General features: G+C 40.8%; 1 protein-coding gene across 16 annotated transcripts in view; it reads left to right on the top strand.

The window, feature by feature from the left end:
• The window catches only part of GATAD2A (GATA zinc finger domain containing 2A), a 112447-nt gene that overhangs the window by 55336 nt on the left and 29131 nt on the right, over positions 1-27980 (top strand). For 12 of the 16 annotated variants that reach the window (XM_075123122.1, XM_075123118.1, XM_075123119.1 and 9 more), the window contains 2 exons: positions 11824-11967; positions 17128-17399. In XM_075123122.1, the coding sequence (XP_074979223.1) occupies positions 11935-11967; positions 17128-17399 (305 nt within the window). In that variant the 5' untranslated portion in view covers positions 11824-11934. The remainder of the gene's footprint in view (positions 1-11823; positions 11968-17127; positions 17400-27980) is intronic. The other 4 variants (XM_075123125.1, XM_075123126.1, XM_075123124.1 and 1 more) reach the window with 1 other exon arrangement.

Here is a 27980-nt window from a genome sequence, read left to right as displayed (position 1 = left end):
TCTTCTGCAGCCTCTGGGGTACTTTGCCCCACTCATGGTTTGACTTTATATAGGTAGTCCACCATATGCCTTATGGTGGAAATTGGAAAGAGGAGGAATCTTGAACACATGTTCTCCTCTTCTTCCTCCATAGGAAAGGTGAAGAGGAGGTATGTTGAATAAATCTGGGAGACATATCACTCCTACAGATTATATATGACCTAAGAAAGCATTTTAGCTAGAAGAAGAAGAATCCCTGAAATTCCAAATTCATCTTGGAGAATGTTCATTAAAGAATGAAGTTCATTTTGTCCAGCAAGAACTAGTAAGCAACTCCAGTTCTTAGTGAACCTAGACACTGCTTATGTTTTATGACTTTAAAATACCACATTGTATCCTACTTAAAATGATGTTCAGATGTCCATTGACACATGGGTATGGGTAATTGTTACATGTGGCAGTCCAATTCAGTCATGGTTCCTGAGGGAAACTATTTCTCCTGTCACATAAAAACATTTGGCTTTACTGGGGTTGAATCTAGGGCAAGATTAAAAACAAAACAAAGAAAAATTGTTACACAAGCATGTCTCTGAACTTTTTTTAAGCATGAGAATACCTATCCTCTCTTTTCTCCCCATCCACATCATCCATGCTGATAATTCAGGATCAGCCAAACAAACTTCCACCAACTTTCAAAGAAAGAGAAAACTTAAGCTTTGGGCTGAGAAAGCATGGGATTTCAGCCCAGAGATAAGTTAGGTTTTTTTAGTAATTTGTAAAACTAAGAAAAAGGGGGGCTGAAATGAAGTGTCTCCTCAACTGTTAACTATAGCATTGCTATTGCTTCCCTGTGGTACATGAAAATCAAAAGTTAAGATACTGATTTCACAGACCAAATCACTTCTGATCTGTGTCCTCATGTTAGTTATAGGAAGCCACATGAATTTTAGCTGCAGGCTTATTTTTCTTGATACCTAACAATATTGCATTGTAGCTTTAAAAGTGTGCCTGAAGTGATGGCACTTGTGTTAAGGGAGGAAAATAATATACAAGAAATTGCTAGGCTTACATCTTTGCTTTACTTCTCCCTAATATGATGCTCATCAAACTTTTTACTTCTGATTCATATTCTAATCTGCAGCTAGAGAAAATACTTTGTCTTGAGTGCCACCAAAAAAAATCTAGATGAACTGCCTAGGAGTAGCTTACATATCTTTTTTGGTAATATTGGTTGCTGGTTGTGGTATAGGCTTACACCATATAAGGGCACATTTTACTGCCTGGTATGTAGCCCTGATGAGATCTTCCATGGTGCATGGTTCCTCCAGGAGCCAGCAGACTAACAGATGTTCCATGGTTTGTATTTCACCACAGTCGTGTGATCTGGGTCATTGGAATAGCCTCACTTCTGCTTATTGACCTTTGACCTGCCAACTCTTGTTCAGAGGTGATTTAACAATCTCAAGGCTGACCAATCCTTCACACGAGAGGGAAGGCATTTGGTAACATCTGTATGCATTATGATGTCCTCATTGAGTATTCTGAGCAGTGTGCGCCACAGTTCTAGTTGTAAAAAGAAAAGGAGTACTTATGGCACCTTAGAGACTCAAAATTTATTTGAGCATAAGCTTTCGTGAGCTATAGCTCACTTCATTGGATTCATTCAGTGGAAAATACAGTGGGGCGATTTATATACACAGAGAACATGAAACAATTCCAATTGAATGTTATAATTCTTGACATCTGATTTTGTGTCCATTTATTCCTTTTACGTAGAGACTGTCCAGTTTGACCAATGTACATGGCAGAGGGGCATTGCTGGCACATGATGGCATATATCACATTGGTGGATGTGCAGGTGAACAAGCCTCTGATATTGTGACTGATATGATTAGGCCCTATGATGGTGTCCCCTGAATAGATATGTGGACACAGTTTGCAACGGGCTTTGTTGCAAGGATAGGTTCCTGGGTTAGTGGTTCTGTTCAAAAACCAGTTGGAGAACACTTCAATCTCTCTGGTCACTCGATTACAGACCTAAATGTTGCAATACTTCAACAAAAAAAAACTTCTAAAACAGACTCCAATGAGAGACTGTTGAATTGGAATTAATTTGCAGACGGGATACAATTAACTTAGGCATGAATAGAGACTGGGAGTGGATGGGTCATTACACAAAGTAAAACTATTTCCCCATGTTTATTCCCCCCCCCCCCCCCACTCCTCACTGTTCCTCAGACGTTCTTGTCAACTGCTGGAAATGGTCCACATTGATTATCACTACAAATGGTCTCTTCCTCCCCCCCCCCCCTTCCGCCGCTGGTAATAGCTCACCTTAAGTGATCACTCTTATTACAGTGTGTATGGTAACACCCATTGTTTCATGTTCTCTATATATATAAATCTCCCCACTGTATTTTCCACTGAATGTATCCGATGAAGTGAGCTGTAGCTCACGAAAGCTTATGCTCAAATTGGTTAGTCTCTAAGGTGCCACAAGTCCTCCTTTTCTTTTTGCGGATACAGACTAGCACGGCTGCTACTCTGAAAGTTCTAGTTGTGTAGCTGTCAGTGATTGTTTGTTTAATTTTTATTTAAGCAGTTCTGTTGCCATGATGAAGCTTTTCCTCGATTTTTTTCAAGCAGCCAACTACTGTGGTGTGGCCATGTAGCAGATGTCTGGTATCTCTGACCTGTCGTAATCCTTCAGTTTTGCTTGTGACCTCTCTCCTGATATCTGTTGAAGCAACTCCAGTAAGCACATAAAGGCTGTTCACATTTGTTGGTGTGAGACATCCTGTGATTTAATGGTAGCTGTCACTCAGAACAGGATCCAGCGTCTTTGTGGAGCCAATCTTTCCCATGCTGGATGTGCATATTTGGCCATTGAATAGCTAAGTGCAGGTGCAGTGGTTCTTACTGTTGCTGCGTTGGTTCCCTATATTGAACTTGCAAGCTTCCTCACTATGTTGTTCTGGGTGCCAACTTTGCCTTTTGTCTTCTCCATGGTGTGCTTTGAAGGAGAGAGTGGTTTAGCATCACTCCAAGTTAGACAGGATTCCAGCAGTGGGCAAGTGATAACTCAGTATCATCTGGAAGGGGGTGTCTATTGGCCTCTCAGTGAAGATGGAAGGGAGTCACTTGTGATTTGGCTGGGTTGGTGCACAGTTGATTCTTGATATAATAGACTGAGAGCCCAGACACTGCCAATGTTAGTGTAGTTTCATTCTGGGCAAGATCGTTGGCTTGGGCAGTGATGCATAAGTTGTCTGCATAGATAAAACTTCTTGTGCCAAGATGGATCAGCTGATCATTTGTATTGGTGAGAGTATGCTCTCTTGTGGTAGGTTGTCTTTCTATTACCACCGTCAGCTCTGCTTCCTTCATAGTTGGAGGTAAAAACATCTGTTCTCTAGTTGCAATTGTCATTGTAATTGTCATGAGGTGGTGGTCTCTTGTCATGGTGGTGTGTATTTTACGAAGGAGCCTTTGGTGATTTACTGTGTTGTATGCTGCTGACAAGTCAACAAACACGGTACCTGTTACCAAACCCCTTTTCAAAGCCATCTTTGATGTATTGAGTGATGTATAGCGCTTGCCCAGGCAAGTCATGCACTGGTCGGAATCCAGCTTGCTCTGAGATTAGGTGCTTTTCAATGAGTGATAATAGGTTAGGATGAGAGGCTCATCCAGTTTGCAGAGGTGACTTAGTGGTATAAGCCTGTAATTCTTTGGTTCTGTTGCATCCTTCCCTGGCTTCAGGAGTGTCACAACACGTGCTCATCCCCCAACTCTTGGGTACTTTGTATGTGGCTGAGCATGTGTTAAACAATTTGAGTACCCAGTTCTTTATTGCTGGTCTGAAGTGTTTTTTTCATTTGTACAATATGAATGTCATGTAGGCTGGCAGCTTTGCCATTCTTGAGGACATTAATTCTGGAGGTTAATTTGAACATTATATAATGTGCCTGGGGTGCTGGAACTAGGGGTGCACACTCCCTGGCTTGAAGTGGTTTCCATCATATACAGGGTTCACAGTTTTATTTAATGGAGCAATTTTTATAGTAGGGGTGCTGAAAGCCAACACCACTGACTGTGTTGCAGAATTGTAATTCTTCTGGTGTTCTTGCCACTTAAGTCCTATCTTGGGTTGTTTGTTCAGATCGCGCACACATTCCTAGAAAATGGCAGGGCACTGGTCTGCAGTAATATTGTAGTGTTGCTCTAACTTCCCTGGGTGGCTATTCTTTCTTGCTTACTGCTGTTAGTCATGTCCACACTGAGATTCTGCCATGACTTCTGTTTTTCCTCTTTAGTTCAGAGACCAGGTCTTCGCTAGTTGCAATGGTCTCCTCCGCTAATAGGTCTGCTTCGAACATCCGCTTGTATTTTGTATACCAATCCAATAACTCAATGTTAGTCCCGGCCTTGTGGAATATGATTATTTGAGAGAGTGCAAACCACGCTGATAAGCTGATCGTAGTTTTCTGGTATTGGTTTGGTCTTTCTTACAATGGCATCGAGGTAATTAGTGAAGCCCTTCCGTTCCACTTTCTTAAATTGAAACAGTGCCAGAATGGTACTGAGTTTGGCATTATGGCTGCATGGAGTTGGATGGTGATGGACTGGTGCTGCAAATGTAGAACTGGATCCAAACTAAGTTTGTTCAGCAAACCAGCTATGCTGTTGCTGACAAATGCCAGACTTGGGTTGCAGCCTTGTTTCCATGGGCAGCTGTTGAAAGAACTGTGGAGCTTAGGGTTGTGAATTAAGTTCAAGTAGCAGGAATCTGCCCGCAACTCAACTAGTTCACCATTTTCATTAGTCATGCTATAGTTCCATTTGATACTGTGACTGTTAGGATCACCATTGATCCACCTGCGTTTTGTTACGTTCAAGGTTGTGGGCTAGCAAACTTGAATTGCTTCCATGGCAACTTGTAGACAGGCATGCTGGAAATGCTGTCAGTGTCGACAGTCGGGACTTCAGTGTTCTTATTATTGGTCATAGATCTTGTGCTGATAAGATCAGGTTTGACAAAAATGGCACTGTGTATTGCCCTTGTGGTCTTTTAGTTGGTTGGTGTTTGGTGGTGTATGCAGCCTAAGAGTGGTGTACTCATGCTGAGGTGATGCAAACAGAGTATTCTGCTGTCTAGACTAACCTTGAAATCACAAATTGTAAAGAGCAGTACCCTTCAAGGGAAGGCATTCTGTGTGGAGGAGAAATCTTTCATTTCTTAAATTACTGTCACTTTGACTTATGGCTTTTGAAAAATCATTTTAAGAAAAGTTGAATTATGCACCTGTTCAGTAACAAAGTTACACAGGTTTCAGAGTAGCAGCCATGTTAGTCTGTATCCACAAAAAGAAAAGAAGTACTTGTGGCCCCTTAGCGACTAACACATTTTATTTGAGCATAAGCTTTCATGAGCTACAGCTCACTTCATCGGATGCATTCGATGACATTACGCAGATGCGTTACACAGACGCAGGCAGATCTCTATACTTCAGAGCTTCCTAACTTGTGGTCCATGGGCAACAGAAGACCTGCAGAACATTTTCTGGTAGCTTATGGAGAACTGGCTGCTTGTGTGATGCCAGTAGCTGCTCCTCCTTTCTAGTTGCTAAATGGCACTAAAAGACCACTAAATGTCTTAATATTTTTCTGTACAAGTAATTACTGTACTTGCTATAGGTGTTACAGGTTGTGAATGGAAGAAGAGGATGATCTGGGAGATCGTAAGTGGGTGGGTGGAGAGAAGCAGGTAGCCTACGAGAGAGACACTGAAAATATAGTCCACACTATGGGGATAAATTGAGAAGGACTTCTTTACTTTCAGTAGTAATAAATTGCTAGTGCTTTTTATCTCTCATATTTGGTCGCTGTTGAAGAGTTCCTAAAATTACACATCACCTAGTACCTCATCTGGTACCTCTGCTTATCTACTTTAATTACGTGGGTTGGTTACTAAACAACTTCTTAAATTTTGGCAGCAATTCTTGTGGTAGTGGAGGTGAGGAGGAGTAAGAAATAATATTGGTTCCAAAGAATCATTTGAAATAAACCACAAAGTATTTCTAACCCCAAAAATGATCCCTCTATCAGTTCTAGGCTCATTATTTACAAGTCATTTTTTGGCAATGGAGAACAAATTTGCCATAGAAAAGGTGCAGTTTGAACTCTCATATACAGGCCCTCTGTTACATATAGTTTCCTCAACAATGCAAACTTTGACAGTCACACCACCAAGTTAGGTCGACGCAAGGCGACTTACAATCAACCTGCATATGCCTACACTCGAATTTGTCACTTACTGATGTAAGTACTCCATTACAGTGACACAGTAAAACCACCTCCCCGAATGGTGTAGAGCCATGATCGACCTACTGAGGTTGACACAGTGCAAGTACTGTATAGACACTGCATGACCTGTGTCAACCCTAACAGTCCTCCATGAGCTGTCCCACAATGTCCTGTTCCCTGTGACACTGACCACTCTTGTCACAACTTTAAACTCCACTGCCCAGAGGTCAGAAAGACCAAAAGCCACTCCACCGACCCTTTACCCACACCCCATGTTTTTTGTAATATCTTTCCTGATTACCCACCTTGGCAATCTCATCTAGTAGCTCACCCTTGTGGGCAACTGCTGAACCGACCACCAGCTCCACATATGAGATGCTCTCCCACCCAGAGTAGACAGGAAGTATCTGATCTCCTGGGCCTACATAGAGAGGAGGCTGTGCAAGCACAGCCATGAACCAGCTCTAGAAACATGTACATCTAGGAGCAGATTGCACAGGGAATGCAGGCAAAGGGATGTGACTGGGATCAGCAGCAGTGCCACGTAAAAGTAAAGGAACTTTGCCAGGCATTCCACAAGGCAAGGGAGCACAACAGATCTGGTCTTGCACTGCAGACCTGCCGCTTCTACAAGGAACTGCATGCCGTACTTGGCAGAAACCCCCATCAGCTCCCCACAGACTACTGTGGATCATGGTTCCCTCTAAGCTGGGCGCGTGTGCGCACACACGCAGATTTTCAACCCCGCGCACACGGCGAAACACTGCGTGCACTCCAGCTTTTGCAGCAGCTTTCTTTTTTTGCTTCAGCGACGGCACAGAAGACTTTTTTTGCGCACACAGCCTGTTAAAAATTAGAGGGAACGTTGCTGTGGATACCTTGGAAGACTTCCTGACCCAGAGACCCCTACTGTGAACAGTGAGGAAGAAAGGGAGTTATGGGGAGACACAGTGGAGGACTCTAGCCATGCTGCAAACCAGGACCTGTTTGAGGCTCTGCCACAGTGTAGCCAGTCCAATCAGGCGAACATGGAGGAACTCAAGTATGTGTGCACGTGTTTTCTTGTTGTGATCAAATTTAAAGATGGCACCAGCCCATCCCTAAGCTAACAAACCAAAGGTATCCACTCTTCATTGTTTTAGTTTTAGGAGAAGAGGTAGATGTACAAGAAAGAGCTAGAATTGGTACCTGCTTTTCATTCCCCTGTTGGGTTAAGTGGAGTGGGCAATGCAGTACACTATGTGCATAGGTACATTCCTCTTATCCTCCTGAGAAATCTCTATGAAACTTTCATGGAGATACTCTGTAATCTACTCCTGAAGGTTTCCAGAGATGACTGCCCTATTTCTTCCTCTATGGTAGGATACTTTGCCATGCCACTCCATGGGGAGTTCAGCTGGCACCATTGCAGTAAACAAGCTAGTGGCATGTAGGCCCAGGCAGCTTCAGGATGACAGTAACAGCTGAGTTCTTTGTGCCTCTGTGACCCTGAAGAATGAGATATCAGCTAAAATTATCACTGCTCGTGGAAAATAGTGCAAATATTCAGTGCCACTGCCCTATAGTTATATCTGTGGAATAGGGACTGAAATTATATAGCGTCTTGCAACAGAAAATCCCCATCATCCCTTGATCCTGGTACCATAGCTGGGGCTGGAGCTGGAGAGCTATGCTGTGCTGAAGGGCTCCAAAGCTGAAGTGTCAATAAGCATTTCTTGTGTTTTTTACAAGAATAAGAAAAGGGAGTTTAGAAACTTACTTTCTCTTTCCACTGACTGTAAATCCAGTGATACACCTGTCTGTCTTTATCAGCAGCTTCTGACTTGGTGAGTGCCCCTTCCACTCACAGAACACATGACCATGAGGACAAGAGAGAATAGGATTAGGGAGGTCATGGCTCTCAGGATCTTGCAAAACAGTATTTCATCAGACTGTGAACTAAGGGCTTGGCATGACCGACAGCATGAAGAAAGACCCAAGAGGACAGGAAAGGCCCATGAGTCCCGGCAGGGCAAGGAGAGGGAAATGCAGCAGGACATAAAGGGTCTTCTCAGTCAGCAAACCCAAATGCTCTCAGACTCTTCATCCTTTGCAGCCCTTGAAGAACTCAATGAGCATTGGTCCTTATACCTCTTCCCCTCCCTCCCCCAACATACTATATGGTATCAAGGGACCCATCAGTGTCCCCTACTATTCTATGCTGGGGGACAGCAAGGAAAGCCACAGCTTCACATGCACTGACCTATGAGAACACAGTTGTCTGTTGTGGCTACACATACAACTACTTTTGTGTACTCAAATGGATATAAATGTTTACATCCTTTCTAATTTAAAATGATCACCCCTTTAATTATGTTAAAAATTGTATAACATTACCTGTGGGGTTTTTTGTGTTTTGAATTTCTGATGTTTTCCACCACACACACACACTCAATTTAATTACCCAAAAATAGAACTTTATCTGTATCTTTACTAGTTCGCAACAAATATTGCAATAGTGATTATCAAAGACAACAGTACTTGTAAATGCACACCAAGCACCACAGAATTCATAGCTTCAGGAAAATACCCACTCATTTGTGCACATACAGCAAACCCTACACAGTTCTTAGCAGCACCCACAACTCCAGGCTCAGAGAACCTCCAGCACAGAACACTACTGCAGCTGACCACTAAAGGGCTCTTTCAAAGCCTCCCTCAGCCGCATAGTTCCATATCAGGCTTCTATAATAGCCCTTGTATCTGGCTGTTGAAAGTCAGATGACTGCTACACCTCCACCTGGTGGCAGCTTTCTCCCTTTGTCTCACAGTTGTTATGCAGGACACAACAGGCTGCTGTAACCATTGAGATATCTTTCTCGCTGAGATCCAATCTAGTGAGTAAATACCGCTAGCATCCCTTCAGTTTACCAAAAGCACATTCAGTAGTTGTTCTGCACATACTGAGCCGGTAGCTCAGTCTTTCCTTGGGGCTGTTGAGGTGGCCAGTGTACAACTTTGAGCTGGGGAATAAAGGGTAGGCTGGGTCTCCTAGAATCACTATAGGTATTTCAGTATAGCTAGTTGTGATCCCCCTGGTTGGGAAGGAATGTTCCTGCTTTCCGAAGAGTCCTGTGCTCTTAAAGAGGTGAGTGTCATGCACATTCCCTACCAGCCCACATTGGGATTGGTGAAACATAGATTCATAGATATTTAGGTCAGAAGGGACCATTATGATCATCTAGTCTGACCTCCTGCACAACGCAGGCCACAGAATTTCACCCACCACTCCTACAAAAAAAACCTCTCACACCTATATCTGTGTTGTTGAAGTCCTCAAACCATGGTTTAAAGACTTCAAGGAGCAGAGAATCCTCCAGCAAGTGACCCGTGCCCCATGCTACAGAGGAAGGCGAAAAACTTCCAGGGCCTCTTCCAATCTGCCCTGGAGGAAAATTCCTTCCCGACCCCAAATATGGCGATCAGCTAAACCCTGAGCATATGGGCAAGATTCATCAGCCAGATACTACAGAAAATTCTTTCCTGGGTAACTTGGATCTCACCCCATCTAATAGCCCATCACAGGCCATTGGGCCTATTTATGAATATTTAATTACCAAAACCATGTTATCCCATCACACCATCTCCTCCATAAACTTATCGAGTTTAATCTTAAAGCCAGATAGATCTTTTGACCCCACTGCTTGTCTTGGAAGGCTATTCCAAAACTTCAGTCCTCTGATGGTTAAAAACCTTCGTCTAATTTCTAGTCTAAATTTCCTAGTGGCCAGTTTATATCCATTTGTTCTTGTGTCCACATTGGTACTGAGCTTAAATAATTCCTCTCCCTCTCTGGTAGTTATCCCTCCGATATATTTATAGAGAGCAATCCTATCTCCCCTCAACCTTCTTTTAGTTAGGCTAAACAAGCCAAGCTCCCTAGTGAGCAACCAATACTTGCTCAACCATAGAAAAGTAGCCCTTTCTGTTTAGGTAGTCTGGCAAAGTGGGCTGGTGCCAAAATAGGGATAGGCGTGCCGTCTTTTGCTCCACTGCCATTTGGGAACCCCGTTGCTGCTGATCCATCCAGATTTATTGCACGTTGCAGAGAGTCTGAGTCCTGCATAGCAGTAGATGACTAGTGGCCCTATGTGCTTGGATAATGGCCTTCAACTGTGGATTCTCCAACTCCAAAATGATTTCCCTCTGATCAGTAGCAATCTGATGTTGTAGGGTTCAAAAGTGTGATCACCGCTTGCTTGTCCGCTGTCTCTGCAGCACTCCTTGGGTGTCCATGCGCTAGAGGGCTGGGGTGGGCTCAGCACATGGATGCATCTAGCATCTGAAAGTTCTGCAGCCACTGCCCATCATCCCAAACCTACATGATGTGATCCACCAGTCAGTGCTCATTTCTTGGGCCCGGAAGTGGCTCTTTACCATCTGCAGCTGCTCCATGAACCTCAACAACAATCTTGAATTGTCTGTCTTTGTGTCTCAGCAAACTGTCCTTGGTGAAATCTTCATGTCCCACGTTATTGTGGCTTTTCCTGCAGGTCTGCAAATACCAGAGAATAGTGTGTCCTGTATTTGCAGTGTTCATGAGAATAGTGCAGAGCTCTGTGGACTCCATGCTTCTGTCAGAGATTGCAGACACCAAAAAGTGCCTCCTGGGTTTGTGGGATTTAAATAAATAAATAAATTATGCAATATTGATGGTGTTACGGGATGAAGAAAGTTGCAGGCTGTGAATTTGATCCCTAGCTCCCAGAGATCTGGACAAGTTACTTCTGTCCCACAATACATTGCAAAAATTTCCTGAAAGGCATTGTGCCAGATGGTTGCGCATGGAACATTAGGATACCTATCTGTGATGCAGAGTTCTGTACATCAACACAGGCACTCCTGGTGAGTACATGCATTGCCAATGCAAGCAGCCAAGCCTGGATGCAGCCAAGGGATATATAAATTTCAGCAGCCGTATTCTAATGCAGCTTGCACAGTTTGTAGCGTAGATGTGACCTTACTGATATTTGTTAGAAGCTTGAAAGATTTTGGTCAGAGTAGGGGTCGGTCTTGTTTACAACTACCGTGAATCTGGAAATCCTCCATAAAGTGGGCTGGCATTTTAGCAGGGTGTGGTGGGTTATGTGGGGTGTGAGGTGGTGGTGCTGGTGGGAGGTTGCTTTGTTTTGCCTGCCACCCGAAGAGAGAACTTTTGGAAGTGAGCTGTGGCCAGGTTCCCAAACTATGGAAGCAGATATATGAAAGCAGATCAGACCATTTTTAACTGGACAACTTTTACTTCCATTTGCAGTGTGTCTTGGAATACAGCAAAGCGAAGGTCTGATTTCTTTTCCCCAACTCCCTGAATCCGATATATGCTTGTTTAGCTCTAGTCTTTCAGGACGTTAGTATACAAAGGTCTCCAAATAGACTATCACTGGGAATCTGGTTATTCCTGGCTGGACTACACACCTGGGGTGGGGGGAAAGCACAAATTTCCCAAGTCTTAAACTGGAACTTATCTACTTTTTCCTGTTCTGTGACTTTCCCCTACAGTGGCAAAAGAAAGCGAGCGGATAATTGTTCCAGGATCTCGCAATCCTTTGTCATCTTTGCAAGTGGGAGGCGTTCTGGGCAGTATGTGATAGGAGTCTCTCATACACATCCATGTTGGAAAAGACACTGGCTGATTCAAACCAGGTTTGTCTTGTATTTTTGCTGTTTTTGTTTTTTGGAAGGAAGGGGATTGGGGAAGAACTTTTGGCAGGTTCCAGGAAACATTTCTGTTGCTGTCTTTGCCAGTGGGAATGCTGTTGGTGCCATAGATGTGCATGGTATTTGACCTACTAGCATAAATGGATTTCTGATTGAAAAGACCTTTTATTTTTGTTTCTGTAGCTGTGTTGGATCCAGGATATTAGAGAGACAAGGTGAGCGAGGTAAGATCTGTTGTTGAACCAGCATTTGTTTGTGAGAAACAAACTTTGGAGCTCTTCTTCAGGTCTGAAGAAGAGCTCTTTGTAAGCTCCAAAGCTTTTGTGTCTTACCAATAAAAGATTTTACTTCACCCATCTTGTGTCTCTAATTTTTTGGACAGTTTAGTGAAAGGGCTGTTGGATTGCTGTGCGCAAATTTGGAATGCGTATATGTGCGAGAGAGAAGCTCTTCTGTATAATGCTATTTTCCCCTTCTATCTTTCAAAATACATTTTAATGGTGGTCTAAATTTATTAGAGTCCAGAGTGACTTGGACCAACAATCTGGTGATTCCATTCTTTTTTATGTATCTAACCCTTCAGACAAAAATAAATTCTAGCCCTTAGTGCTGGGGAAATAACCATCCCAACGTAAAAAGATGCATTGTTGTTGTCCAAAAAGTCTACCGACAGAAACAATAGCTCAGAAAAGTGTGAATTGCCTATTTATTTCAACTGTATGCTAACCTGAAGCCTAATGTCAATATAAACAATTTCACTGTGTATTATTTTATCAAAAACATACAGGTGATATACTTTTGTATTGTAGTATGAATAGAAAAAACAATCATCCCTTCAAACTCCTGCAGGATTGTTCCTTACAGATTCTATTCTCTCTACTCAAGTTACGGGGTTTCTACCTCTTCCCCCTGGGAAACTCTATTCTTCAGTTTCTTTAAGAAACCTTCCTGATTTATTTCCTTTCCCTCCTTCCCATGCCACGCTAAATATAAGTCCGGCCTACATTTGTAACCATTTTGAGGAATCCAGTTACAACAGGTTTTTTTTGTTCCCTGAAATAGTTAAAACTTAGTTCTGTGTTAGTGGCCACAGTTAAAGTCCCATCCATGCTAGAAAATGGATCTGTGATTTTTAAGCCCTATGTGAGGAGAGTCAGTGTGGTCCTGGAAGTGAGAGAATCTACATATGACATGACATTTCCTTTTCAAGAAGAAAATTTGAAGCTGTGGCTTCAGTAAACAAAAAAAAAAGGGAATTTGGGCCTGGTTGAATGTCTAAGGTATCGATCATGCAGAACAAAATAATGGGAAAATCTTTCTTGAAAAGGTGAATCTCCCATTTTGATGTGGAGACTGTCCAGGTTTGGGTTTGACCTGTTGGTGAGATGCTGTGTGGGGAAGGTCCACCATGGAAAACGCTCTGCCCCCAGCACCTGATCGTTGGAGTGTCTCTATCCTGGAGGGTTAGAAGAAATGAGGTGGTCTCTGAAATAACTAGAGCTAATCTAAAAGCTGTTAACAAACTGACAACCATGACTCTGAATTCTGTTCTAAAATGTATGGGGGCAGGTGCATCAAGGAAGTTCACAAAGTGCACATGTGAGAGAGTTGGGTTTCCTTTTGTTGCTTGTGGTATTACATGCCATAGAGGAGAATGCATAGAACTTGAAAATATACTGTGGCATTTGCAGAATGAGGGTTCACGTGTGACATTTAAAATATTGTGGAATCACACAGGCTAGTGAAAACACTTGGGTTTACCCACCCATATCATGTAACTGGAGAAGATGAAAGAACTGAAATAGTGAATGTTTTGGAATATATTTGAGCATAATATGGGCCCTGACTTTCCAGTTGTGCTGAGCAATGAAAATTTAGTTGAAGTCAAAGGAAGCTGCGGGCACTCAGTATCTATGAAAAGCTGGCTTTTGGTGTCCAGTTTCTTCCACTGGACACTTGTGGCTGGGAGGGCTGTGGGGGAGAGAGCTTCCTCCTTTTTCAAAAGAGGGGTTTATATGCAAGAGGAGGCTGTTTCCACTGAATGGTCTCATTTGTCTCTTCTGCCACAATGACAATTTTACACTTTTTAGTATTTGACATTAATCATCAAGATAAATATCATACTCATAAGTTTTTGTTTGTTTTGTTTTTGCAGTGTTGTAGCCATGTTGGTTTCATGATCTTAAGACAAGGTGTGTGAAGAAATATCTTATTTTGGATCAACGTCTGCTGGTGAAAGAGACAAGCCTTCAAGCTTACACAGAGCTCTTCTTGAGTTCTGTGTAAACTTGAAAGTTTCTTTCACCAATAGATGTTGGTCCAATAAAAGATATATTACATCACCCACCTTGTCTTCCATTGCTTCCATATCGATATGTGTTATGAGTATTAGAGAGATATGAGAAGAGAGTGTGAGAGGGCTGTGCCTTTCCCACAGTAATGCAGTGTGTCCATATAAGAGTTGTATGTAGAACCTAAGAGTCCTGATTCCTTGTCCCACGCTCTAATTACTAGACACTTTGCCATAGCACTTTATTGGAGCATGTGGTATGATTGGATCTGCTAAAGAGTTTTAATTTTATCTTAGTCTCTGTGAGGTGGGGGTCTTGACTTTTGCCCTTCAGAGCCGTGAAACCTGTCTCCCACTCCCTTCTGATTTACCTTCTTTGCTTTACATTCCTCCCAGAACTTAAAACACAATCTCTCACCAAAAATCAGGTCCAGATTACTTTTGGAGTCAGTCTTGCTTTACTGGCAAGAGGGGTTGGTTATGTGACACCATAGCTCTGCAGCACTTCCAGCTGTGCTAGACGACAGAATAAGAAAAAATTGAAAATAAACACAAGCCTTCCTTATTATAATGCAGATAGCCAATAGAATGAGTACGCTTGTTTTGAAATACTGACCAAGAAAGTCAGCATGTTTACATTAAAAACAAAACAAACAAAGGTTTCAGACAAACAAACAACTCTAGTATAAGCAGACTAGACAATACATTGGATTAGTAGACTGGCCTTCTGTCTTGAGGCCTGGGTTCAAATTTGTCTTGCTTTGGGTCATTAGTGATAAGATTTTTTTAGTGGTGCCATCTTAGGCTGTTTGTACACAATGGAAACTACCAGCATAGCTATGTTGACATAGCTATGCCAGCATAGCCCTATGATGTAGACGCACCCCTTTGGTCTGTGTAGGACCACCATCTCCCCAAACAAAATTAGCTCCGTCAACAGCAGCTGTCTTCTACACTGGGAGATTAGGTCAGCATAGCTATGTCGGTGGGCTTTTTGTTTTTGTTTTGTTTTTTGTTTTTTTTTTTGTTTGTTTTTTTTCACATCTGTGATTGACCATGGTGCTGACCTAACATTTAAGGACAGACCAAGCTTTCGTCTGTGTGGGGCCATTTTTTGTGGCATCATTTGTGAGATTGTTCATGGGCTGTTAGTGGAGCAATAAGGATGCTGCAGGCAAGAACTATGGTGCTTTGGAAGAACTGTATGGAGAGGCCCAGAACTAGAATAGCAGGGGTTGCTGCATGTTAGAATGGTGGCGTATTGGCTAAGCTATGTAGAAAACCTTGACCGCACCTGGCTTTCTTCCTGGGCAGTGCTGTTTCGTGAACACCAACGTTACCCAACCTGTCTCCTATTTAAAAGCACATTGTTCTAAAAGATTTTAGTTTAAATGTGGCCTCATTGTGAACTACCTGATGTCAGTTAATATAAATCAATATTTTTGGCTAAGTTTCCAAACAAAAGTTTATGTAAAGAAACTTGCTGTGAGTCTACTTTTGCTTGCATAAAATTTCCTATAAAGCTGTCTGAAATGACAATTTTGTATGCTGTAGATATAGGACTGTGACTTGATGGGAACAGGAGGTGTAAACTGGAACAGGAAATAAATTATATGGTATAACTACTTCACTGTCTCTCATTTCAAAACACACTAGAAATTATTATTATTTTTTTTTTTTGAAGCTTAAGGTCTATTGATGACTTTTAGTTATTGGTTTTTGTGCTTAATTTAATCTCTAAGAAACTAAGCTACTTTTAACAATTATTTTTTATTTTTTTTTTTTTAAATTGAGTGCTGGGTGCTCCCCCTGAAGGGATGGAACAAGCAGAATAACAGATGCACTGCTATGTTGTTATGTGAAATGAAAAGCACTGTCCCTTTAAGAGCAGTGATGCTCTCCCAGACTTGTGTTTTGGAATGCCAGCAGCAGTCTTGCAGACACATTGCTGCTGTCCTGTCTCTGTGAGGGTTAACAACACTTTAGCTTGTTGTCTGGAACCGGTTCAGACTGGTTTTCTAGAAAGTGCTTTGTCTCTCAGACTGAATCCTGGGAAGGGTCATGTGGAGCCCAGTGATGTCATGGGATCAAAAACTGACTCAGCTTTTTTATCAGATGTGTGTCTGCAGGTACAGTGAAGTGGCAGACTGAAATGCCAAAGCTCACCAAAAGCAAAAGTTTCTGACTTTGGCATACAACGAGTTAACTGTGATCCCACAGGAGTTAAGCACTTCCTGTGCAGCGAGTGGAAAAGCCTGGCTCATTCATTAAGAGAGAAGAAAGTATCAACTTGAATATTACAATGGCAGTGCCTTAATCTCTAGTGGCAAACTATAGGGAAATATGGAAGAGATTCTCTTCACTCAGGGCATGGTAGTCCTTTCCCCACAATGTCTGGTTCCTGAAATTTGTAATCAGATACAGGTGCTAAGAAATTCATGGTAGAAATCCCCAAAAACCTCTAATCCTAGATTAAAAAAAATTTACTCATTTGCATGTGACGCAAATAGAAATTCTTTTCCCTTTTTTGATAAACATCCAAACTTTTTTTGTTTGTTGCATTCCTGTACAATCGCCTGCATTCTGTTACAAGATATTTTTTAGGGTTTATATTTGACAACTGTAGTTGCTTTAAATAAAAAAAAAGTGAGTGACTCCATAGTAACTTCAGAGTAAAACCTGCTCTGAGGGTAGGGTGAGTAAGCACACTGCAAAACTTTAATTGCTCTTTCAGGATTTCTTCTTTTGCAGCAACCATCGTATCTTGGCCTTTTTTGAAATTAACAGGTGATTTATTTTTCTCAAAATGCATTTTACTGATTTATCTCCTTTTTTTTTTTTTCCCCCTCCCCCAGAGCTTCACAATGACCGAGGAAGCATGCAGGACACGAAGTCAGAAACGAGCACTAGAACGAGAAATAACCCAAAATGACGTGGACAGTAAAAAAATTAAAATGGACAAAGGATTGTTGGGAACAGATATAAAGACTGAAGGTGACATTAAAATAAAGACTGATCCTGGAACTGGGAAAGTCCAAGGATTATTAAAAGGAGGGGAGGTAAAAGCAACTATTAAAGTGGAGGTGCAGACAGGTGATGAACCTGTTGACATGAGTACCTCAAAAAGGTGAGTGGCTACCTAGAAACTGCTGTCATGCTTCCATATTTGAACTACCTGCACACAAAAAGGTGGGGTAATAGTCTATCGAGCTATTCAGTAGGCTATCACTTGGAATAGACTTCTAGACTTTTTAATCTATGGGATGACAAAAAGAGTGAAGTATATATTCAACCTCTGAAACAGATTGGTTTGTGTTCAGCATTCCTCTTAAGATCAGCCATGGTTCTGTAGGCTCAAAAGGTAGCTGTTGCTTGTTCTACCCATGAGTATTGTCATTGTGACAGCAGCTATAAAAGATGAATACTGAAATGGGGAAATATGACCTTGAGTGAAGGAGTGGATGCAAACCGTAAAGGGCAGGGCGCACTCTGAGTAGCTGACTCTAGAGATTACTTCCATGTGGTAAGGGCTGCTTGTGCCCATAATTGTGTGGGTGATACAGGTAAGGAGGGATAACTTGTCTTTGTGACTGTTAACAAGGGAAGTGGTTTAGGTGCATCTTACTGCTCTCTTCAGAGCTGTTGTGGGAAAAAGTTGTTTAAAAGTTACTAATGACTTAGCAAAAAGAAAAGGAGTACTTGTGGCACCTTAGAGACTAACCAGTTTAGTTAGGGTGCCTCCAGTCTGATCCCTTTAAAGGGCACTGGTTTTGCAAAAGGTAAGTGCGTAGCACTTTGAAAATTAGGTCCCTTTTAATTTAAGAAATCTTAAATTAGACACCTAAAAATGGAAGTATCCAAAATCATTGGTCATTTTGGAAAATCTTCTCCTTATTTCTCCAGTCTAAGGCTTTTCAAACACACACATCACATAAGAATTAAATTAGGAAGCTTTTTAGTACGTGAAAACATTTTATTCATAATCACCACCAAAAAACTGGTTTATAGACTTCCATTCTATTCTGTATGCTGCCTATCCTTGGGTTCATTATGGGCCAAGACTACAGGTGGTCATGTGATGCTGACTTTTTTTAGTTTTTTGTCGCAAAGGACAGACATGAATATTTTTCATTTTTAGGGTGCAATGTGGTCTAGTTTTTGGAATATGGAAGAGGAAGTCAGAACTCTTGGCTCCTGTTCCTAGCACTGCCACTGACAGTTTAATCTTGGTAAAGTCAGTTAACTTTTTGTGTTAGTTTCCCTATCCGCAAAATGGAATAAATATTCCCAATATTGTTGCAAGTCTAAAAAGTGTATAAAGTTATTTCCTTGCCTGATAGGTACTATAGAAGTGTAAATTATTAACTTGTTTCATATGTTGGAGCAGAAACTTGAAGTTCCTGTCGAGTATGCAAATTCTCACATATTAAATGTATTTTGTCCCCCACTCTAGCTTAAAAAATAGTACAGGAAAAACTGACATGCCCTTACTCCATAATTGTAACTAGTGTATGAATTATTCAGCTTTCCTCTGTTCCTGCTGCTTAAATGAGAAACTATCTGCTGCTTATAACGATGAATTTGTCCAAATATCACTTTCAGCAATACATCAAATATACTAGATTTCTTCCAGTAACTTGGATTGACTGAAAATTCTTTGACATGTTCTGCTTCGTCTATAAATTCACTGGTTAAAAATGGCATCTTCAGAGCTTGCTCAAGATGATATTTAGGATGTACTTGTATGTCTGATCATAGAATATCAGGATTGGAAGGGACTTCAGGAGGTCATCTAGTCCAACCCCCTGCTCAAAGCAGGATGAAAGCTCTGTTGATAACAATATCCTTTAGGAAGGGGTAATACTATAGCTAGATGGTTCCTACGTAAGGGAATTTATTTTCTGTTTCTCAAAGAATGAGAGGAGGTGGCGGGTCAGGTGCTAAATAAGGGTAAACCTTTTCAGAAGGTAGTAACACCTTTTGTGGCATTATCACTGCCCTGTCAACTAGCATAGTTGTGTTCAGTTCTCTTAAAGGGGAAAGCATAGTCTAGTGGCTAAAACACCAAGGTTGTAAACTGAATACCAAGGGTTCTGTTCCTAGCTCTGTAACAAACTTCCTGTGTAAACCTAAGCACGTTACTTTAAAAGGGCAGTGTCTGCTAGAAGTCTAGTGGATCTTCTTTTAAAAACGTTTGATTTCTCATGTGACACCTGCCCCCGAGTCCCCTTGATGATTTGTGGCTTTATAAATACTTTCCAATCTTCTGGTAAATGTCTTTCTGCTCCCCCTTTGTGGTGTGAAAGAACCTATACAAACTAGACTTTGAGGGGGAGAATCCATGCTCCGCTTTCTAGAGAGCTTCTGTTTAAAAATAAGTATTCTAAATAATCCTATTTAGAGAACCTGAGACACCCCTTCATTTTATAGTATCACTACTACAGCAAATAAGATTTTTCTAAATGGCAGGGAAAGCTTGCTTGTATAAGACTGTCCCTGCATTGGAGGCATAATCCAAAACCCATTGAAGTTTTGACGGGAATCTTTCAGTTGACTTCAGTGGGATTTGGATCAGGTCCTAGATTACCAAGTACAGATAGTATAGGTTATGATTGTATTTTGACCATGCTTTTTAAGTGGAGGAGTAAAATATTGGCATTTCTTACATATGGAAGGTGAATCTGAACAATTCTGCAGATTTTACAAGTAGTATCTCTGCCTTCCTGCTCCCCGCTTCTCTGTCCAAAATAGATGAGAATTTCTTAATCTTTCAAGATGTGATGTAGGGCACGTAGGTGGCAATAAAGACATATATCTGGGCACACAAAGGATCTTTACATCTTGGCAAGTGCAACAGCTGATCTAAAATGCATGATTCCACTGAATAAATTTGATCCCTTATTTTTTAAAAAAAGATGTCATTTTTGTAGGTAACTACATGATATTTTGGTAAAAGGCTCTTAAAGTTTCAAATTGGGACTCTTAATTTTGGACTCAGCTTTTCATATTTTCCCAGACTTCTGATACATAGATGAACCCATAACTTGCAGCCCTTAAAACATTTGAGTTTTGAGAGGTAAAACAGAACTATTTCTTAAAGTGATTGTTTTGTTGCATTGGTAAAAACTTTCTGCTTTGGTAAATTCATAATCAAAAGCCAAAATGCTGTCCATTACTAAACAACTTTAGAAGTTATTTAATTGAAGATGTATTTTTTTCAAGAGTACTTGTGGCACCTTAGAGAGACTAACAAATTTATTTGAGCATAAGCTTTCGTGAGCTACATGTAGTCTCTCTAAGGTGCCACAAGTACTCCTTTTCTTTTTGCGAATACAGACTATCACGGCTGCTGCTCTGAAACTTTTTCAAGAGCGTTCGTTGATTGTTACTTTTGCCTGATCTGCAGCAGATTATCCACTCATTGGCTTTTTCAGATTTGAAATCTGAACTTGAAGACACACTGAATTTTTAAAAAAATGTTTTTGAAAGTTTTCTGACTTTAATCTTAGTATTTTTAGTTTCCTTTAAAAATAAAAATTATCTGGCTTTCTTTTGGCGTCACAAAACGTGCTCAACAGAAGAGTCTGTGGTGGTGAAAGTTTATGATGAGGCCTCACAAGGCCAGCCGGTGAGGGTAGGGGGTGTTGTAGGTGTGTATCTAGCTCTGCTTAGCTTGCATAGTTAGGTCTGACTTATTATAGAGAATAAACTGAGGAAAGTGACTTGAGTCTTTGCACTCTTCTGAGAGAGTCACGAGTGGCATTCTACTGTGGATGTTGCAAAATAGCAATGTAGTAATTTTTACAGATATGTTGATTTAGACAAATAAGCATTAATGAGTGGGAGGACAGTGTTTGACAGTATTTGGCTTACGTCAACTCTTTACAGATGAACAAAGTAGTTAATAGTAATTCATCGCCTTTAACAGCACCTCATATGTTTGTGGTACATCGTATGGTTGCGATCAAGTTTGTTTTTTTGCTCAGGTTCAACAATAACTGACCAGATTTTTTTCAACATCATTTGAGCCAGCCTTCAGGCAAAAGTGCACTTTTCCTGAACAGAATTGTAGCACATAGGGCAAGAAAACTGTAAGTGTCCCTCTGAAGTGTGGCATCTTCTGCACTACAGAGCATCCACTGTGTGTAAACTCAAGTACATGATACTGCTCTAATGTTAAAAGACGCTGTCAACTTGTAAACCACATTTCAGTGAAACGTGTGTTTTACCTACTGTAGTTACAAATAACGAAGATTGCTATAGCTTAAGGAAGTTAAAAAGAAAAAATTTTCAGCTGTCTTCCGGTTTGTTTACATTAGTGAATTCAACAGCACTTTGTGTATAATCAGTTTGACCAAAAAGAAGCTTAACTTAAACTTCCTTGCTCATCTTGTAGCAGTTTTATATTGTTTTTGGCCCCACCTACTCTCCTTTGCAAGAAACACCTTTCCAAACATCAGCAGGGGAACAGCAAAACGCTTTCTTAAAAACAGTTTTAAAAAAAAACAGCAACAACAAAAAAAGACTCAGGTTGTCAGTGGGCCCTTCTAAAATCCTTCACTCTGTAGATATACCCCAGAATAAGACAATGTGGATTTATAAATATGAGCACTTTTTATGCAAAGGGGACATAGCCTACAAAGAAGCGAGAAAACTCTTCCTATAAAGCATGCAGAATTTAACCAAAAGACCAAGGGTTAAATCCTGTCCTGCTTTGCGAGAGGAGTTCCCTATCTCTTCTCCCAAACTTCAGGCAGCAGAACAGTATTCCCCCATGTACTCGAGAGAGCCGGCTAACGCAAATAGAGTCAGCAGGCTGAGGAGACACTTCCTGTGTGGACCCCTCCAGTCCCACCCACCTGCAACTCAGTTAATGTGTGTGCGACCGCTTGACACAAGTATTAGCAGTCAGCCAGTAGGGAAGCACGCTGCTCCTGTTTTGTGCAACTGCAGAGTAACTTTCCTTATGCCTTCCAAGAGAAACCCCATTTTAGCGAGCAAGGATCCTTTTTTACAGAGGATGTTGCTCCCCATTGCTGTGCTAGTTAGTGAAGGATTTAGCCATACGCTGTACTTAGTTCCTTGCAGAAACAAAGCAGTGTTCCACAAGTGATGAATGAAAATCAAGCTAATTCTGGGACCTGCTCAAATTAAACTTCATAATGTGCTCAATTCACACAATAATTCTAGTAATCCAAGAGAAATTCTGCTATGATATGGGATGCCACAATAATGTAGGTAACACTTCCTATACTGAGCTCCGTCCTTGCCAGTTGACCGTATGTACTTGGGAATGGGGGAAGAGTTTGAAACTATATATACATACTTAAGAAGTAAAGCCCAATATAGTTAGTACGTTTGTGACTAATGATACATTTGTGGATCTCTTAGCATGTCACAAAACTTTGCAACTAGGTAAGAAGCTATAATGCCAGAAAGGAATTAGTATGGCTGCAAGGCAAAGCTGGAACATACTATGATACCTCAGAGGCTGAATATAACATTTATTACCTTACTTTTAAAGCTGCCTTTTAAATTTTTTTTTTTAAAATAGCATTAAAAAAGTCCTACCATTATCTCCTCCTTCCTTTTCTCTTTAGTATGCCTGAATGTATTCCTTCAGACATTACTCTAGCATCTTAATTTTTCGTGTGTGTGTGTATAATATATAAATACACACACACACACACACACAAATTTAAAAAAAAAATTTCATGGAATTGACTTGTCTGTGAATTTTGACGGTCAAAATTCTGTGACGTGTTTATGGTAGCAATGGGTTTTAAAAACTCCATACATGATATATATTATCTTGTATCTCCACACATGTCCTTTAGCAACAAATACAAAACAAATGGTACATTAGCTGAAGTAAATATCTAACTGAAGTGTAGTTAAAACTAAAAATAATTATTGAACACTTTTCGTTAATCCTGTGAGCCATTATGTTCCATTTGACTCAAACATCCTGAGGTGGTGGTTTTTGTCTTGGTTTTTTTTGTTTTTTTTGGTTTTTTTTGTTTTTTTCTTCCCCAAAGCACAATTCTTCCTTCGATCAAAAATGAAAGTGTGGATGAGCTATACAATTTGCATTTCATGTAGTGGAGGCTAAAGTCATTGATACCCTTAGCAGCAAACTTCTTTACTTTATTTTTAAATTGCTTTTTGACACACCCTCTAGTTTTTAAGATCCTGCTTTCTTAATTACGTGCAGACTGGCTGGCTTTTGCCACTGCTTGTTTGTCTAAATGCAAATTGCCAGGAAAAATGAGGGTGGGGAATCTGAAGGCTTCCCAACAGTTTTATGGCTTTCTTCCAACCAGCCCATCCTAATCTGTATTTATCTGTATATAGCTCCTTTTATTTCAGGGTTTACTTAGCTATCGTCCAGGGGGGCAGGTGTTGGCAAAAGTTGCTGTTGTCTAAGAACTGCAATGGGTAGTTCTGGGAAAATCGCATTGTCAGCAGAGTATCAAGTCATTCTTTTGTTATACAGTGAAATGTAAAATAACTGTACATATTAAACACAAAAAGGTGTCAGAATTATTTTAAAGTTAACGTAATGGTTGTGGTCTGAACTTACGTTGTGTGAGACATGGCACTAAATTCCCAGCCCTTCCCCTACACGACTCCCCATGCTATTTGGGAAAGGGAAATAATTTTATTGTTATCAAACACCTCCTCCATGGGAGTGGTATACGGTTCTTGGATTGATAGTTGTTGCAATATGGGCTCTTAATTGTGAGGGAAATGGAGAGATTCTAAAGACTAAGGTGGAAACATGGAGCATATATAAAGAAGGAGGAGATAATCAAATTAAGGTCAAGTCAAACCCACAAATGTATAAAATTCTGAATGAAGGCTATGTGCTTAACCCAACACATTTTTGTATGTAAGTAGTTCAGAATACAGAAAAACCTGGAGTTTGTTTCCCTGGGAGTTGTCTTGATTTTTATCTGACAGGGTATGGTCTTGAACATGCTGTATTATCGTGTTCTGCTTCATTAGGTACAGCAGACTGGGAACAAAATTAAATGTACAAAAATTGTGATCCTTGAAGTGTCTGCACACAGCACTTCCAAAGAACAGGATTTTAGTACAACTCTCTGCTTCCCTAGTCACGCAGCTAATAGCAGAGCATGGGGGAGAGCAATATCAGTATAGTTATGTGGGAAGTGAAGACCCCAGAGTGAGAGTAGGAAGAAGAGGAACAGTAGTAAAGAAGGAGAGAGAAGAGGATACAAAACTATATATAAAAACTTTTGAAGAACCATCTAAGGGAGAGAGAGAGATATAAAAATAATATGGCCTGGGGAGAGGGGGGTGTGTGTGTATGTGTGTGTGTGTATATATATATATATATTCATTTGTTTTTGTCTTAAGCATGCTGCACTTTTGCCCAAGGCTGCCTGTTGGGCCATGCTGGCATACTGCGTACATGCTGTACTTTTTGAAATAGGATACTCCAATTGTTTTGTTTCAAAAAAGAAACATTTAAAATGGGGCAAGTCTAGTGATGGTGCTTTACCCTATTGAACAAAAAAACAAAAACCACTCCAATTCGGCTATTTCAGGCTTAATACAATATTAAGAAACACTACTTGTTAAACTGGCTTCCAACTCTGGTCAGCCATTGAGCATGCGATCAGACTGTGCTCGAACAGTGTCTCTAGAATGTGTTCTTAAGCGCATTTTTAACACAGTGCACTTTGACTAGCCAAACCACGTTTGTAAGGGGTTTAGCTGGAACTGTGTATAATTGAAGTTTTTAATATATGGCTGCTGGCACAGTATAAATTGTACCTTCATAGTTCCAGTTTACCTCCTCTACAACATGGCCTATTTCTCTACCAGGGCTCACTAATACATTGTGTGTTCTGAGGTTTAGGTACAAAACCTCTGAGTTAAAGGATTCTGTGGAAAACCTGATTTACAGGTTTCTTGCTTTTGTGAACTTGTCTGCCTTATTTTAAAATGCAAGGCCAGCTCCAATAATTTTTTTTTTTTTTTTTGGAGTGTAGGGATGGGAAAGGAGTAAACTTTATTGATGTTTTGTTTCAGTATTGTACCACTACATCCAGAGACTTGCATTGACATTTTGGATTCATTTTTAGACATTACATCTCCAAAAACTCTCTTTAATGTTGTTCCTTGTTATCTTCTGCCACCTTCCTCCTTACATCTCCCCTGTCCCCCGAAGACATTGGAGGTAGGAGAGGTTGTTGGGTGGAATAAGGGATGGGGGGAAACCTGTTCCATACGTCAATATATAATAATGCTGTGGGTTAGGCATTAGTCCTGAGTGACAGTTACTCTGATATTTTTTGGAATGGCCTTCCAAGGGAAGCAGTTGGGGCAAAAGACCTATCTGGCTTTAAGATTAAACTCGATAAGTTTATGGAGGAGATGGTATGATGGGATAACATGATTTTGGCAATTAATTGATCTTTGACTATTAGTGATAAATAGGCCCAATGGCCTGTGATGGGATGTTAGATGGGGTGGGATCTGAGTTACCACAGAGAATTCTTTCCTGGGTATCTGGCTGGTGAATCTTGCCCATATGCTCAGGGTTCAGCTGATCGCCATATTTGGGATCGGGAAGTAATTTTCTTCCAGGGCAGATTGGAAGAGGCCCTAGAGGTTTTTCGCCTTCCTCTGTAGCATGGGGCACGGGTCACTTGCTGGAGGATTCTCTGCTCCTTGAAGTCTTTAAACCATGGTTTGAGGACTTGAGTAACTCAGACATAGGTTAGAGGTTTATCACAGGAGTGGGTGGGTGAGATTCTGTGGCCTGCGTTGTGCAGGAGGTCAGACTAGATGATCATAATGGTCCCTTCTGACCTTACTATCTATGAATCTTCTTCTACTAGAAAGTAAATGAGATGTATTGCTCAAATGTCATGGAATTGTAGATTATTGGATGAAAAAAATTAGACATTCCACAAATTTTTTATGCTTACAGTTGGAGTTTTTTCAACTCTCCTTTTTGTTTCATGCCATTGTGGCATGAGTTATATGAACCAGTTAATAACGTAACATAAAGCTCAATCTGGATAAGTTATCAGTTAATTCTGGATTGCTACTGAGTTCCTATTTAAAAGTCTGGGATCTGAATTGAAAAAACAAGATATGCTTTTGGCATTTGTTCTGTTAAATCCACTGTAATTGGGTTGTCACTCTTGGTGTCCATTTCATTATTGCCCTGCACAAGATGGACAATGAGGAACTGGGCCCTTTAACTCTTCTAGGCTTAAAATTTAAAGAGTTAGATTCAGCTCTTATATGAGCGCCATTCCCCTGTCTTAAGTGAGCTGTGCCTACTTACACAGGTCTGAATTTGACCTAGTGACATTCAAAGAAGGTACTTTATTGCCACTATAATATAACAAAACAAAAATAATCCCAAAACCACCCAATCTCAAGCAGAGCTTTGCATTACCTGAAAAGAGAGAGCTGCCAATCTGTTTTACGAGGAAGACGTTCAGATGTCTAGTCGTAAAAAATCATGACTTCTGTATTTAGTGGCATTTCATGGTTCATGTCACAGAGTGCTACAAAAATTACTATTTGCATTGCAATGGTGATGTTGTGACTGAGGCCTTCCTGAATGGAGAAGATGGATCCAGAATCACTGTTTTAACAGCCTCCGAGCTGAAGTGATTCTCCCATGTGTTTGGGTTTTTTAACTTAAACTAAAACTGCTAAAATTATTTTTCTCATCCTATAAAACTAGTCATTTTGAGGGTTAAAAGTGCCTCTCTTTGATAGTATGGGTTTTACTGAAGGAACTTTATGCCAGGTAACGTACCACAAGGCATCATTTGTTTGTTGGTTGTTTCTTTTGGGGGCCAGGAGGAGGATGGGGTTTAGATCAGAATTTTTAAGCAGGTAATATGGCCAGCTGGTGGAAGACATTTGGACTCCTGAATTTTGGGTTACTGCTTGTGACCTGGACCTTGCTACAGAGCTCACCTCTCCCATACTGCAACTTGTGACTTTCATGTTCCCGGCCCCTTCTTTTACTTCCATTGCAGGTCAACAGTTAAGTGTAATTTAGAAACAAATAAGGGGGAGGTTTTAAAGTGAGAAGGAATGTTAGTTGGAAGAGTAACTGAAATAGCATTTTGTAGCACTGTTAGGATCTTGATCATCCTGGCACAGTCCATTTTGGAATATGCTTCTGTGCTTGTCTGTGGAGACAGCAGACTTGCTTGTTAAATTGTTAAGAGGTCTTGGATCTCTTCCAATAATGTGCCACTAGGTACATATAGTTACCTCTGACTCCCTACATAGCCTTTCCAGAAGTAGCCCTCCTTTGGAATGAAACTTAATTTACTTATTCTCCACCAGACCCAATGGCTCCTACGTTGTCCTTCTCTCTTTTCTCCATCCCAGCTCTCAGCATAAGCTTGTAGCCTGCTGCTTCCTTATGTTTCTCAGTTTAGCCTGTTATCTAATGCTTTACAAATGTAGCCGATTAGTATAATCTTGTATTGGGGACCATGACCAAAAAGCTAAATCTCAGAACAGCGTCACCATTAATGAAGTTTCATATACACACACTAATGGGCACAAGCACAACTTGTTCCATTTGCTTAATATTATATAAACAGTGTTTCCCGACCCCTGCCATACACTTGAAAAGGGTCTATTCTTGACCTCTTAGGAGGAAAGAGGGAGCCGTTACAGCAGTTGTCTGTCACAA

Source organism: Caretta caretta, chromosome 25, assembly GCF_965140235.1.
Source record: "Caretta caretta isolate rCarCar2 chromosome 25, rCarCar1.hap1, whole genome shotgun sequence".
Classification (NCBI taxonomy): domain Eukaryota; kingdom Metazoa; phylum Chordata; order Testudines; family Cheloniidae; genus Caretta; species Caretta caretta.
The sequence above is the reverse complement of the archived record's forward strand: the minus strand, read 5'-3'. Positions and strand labels throughout refer to the sequence as shown.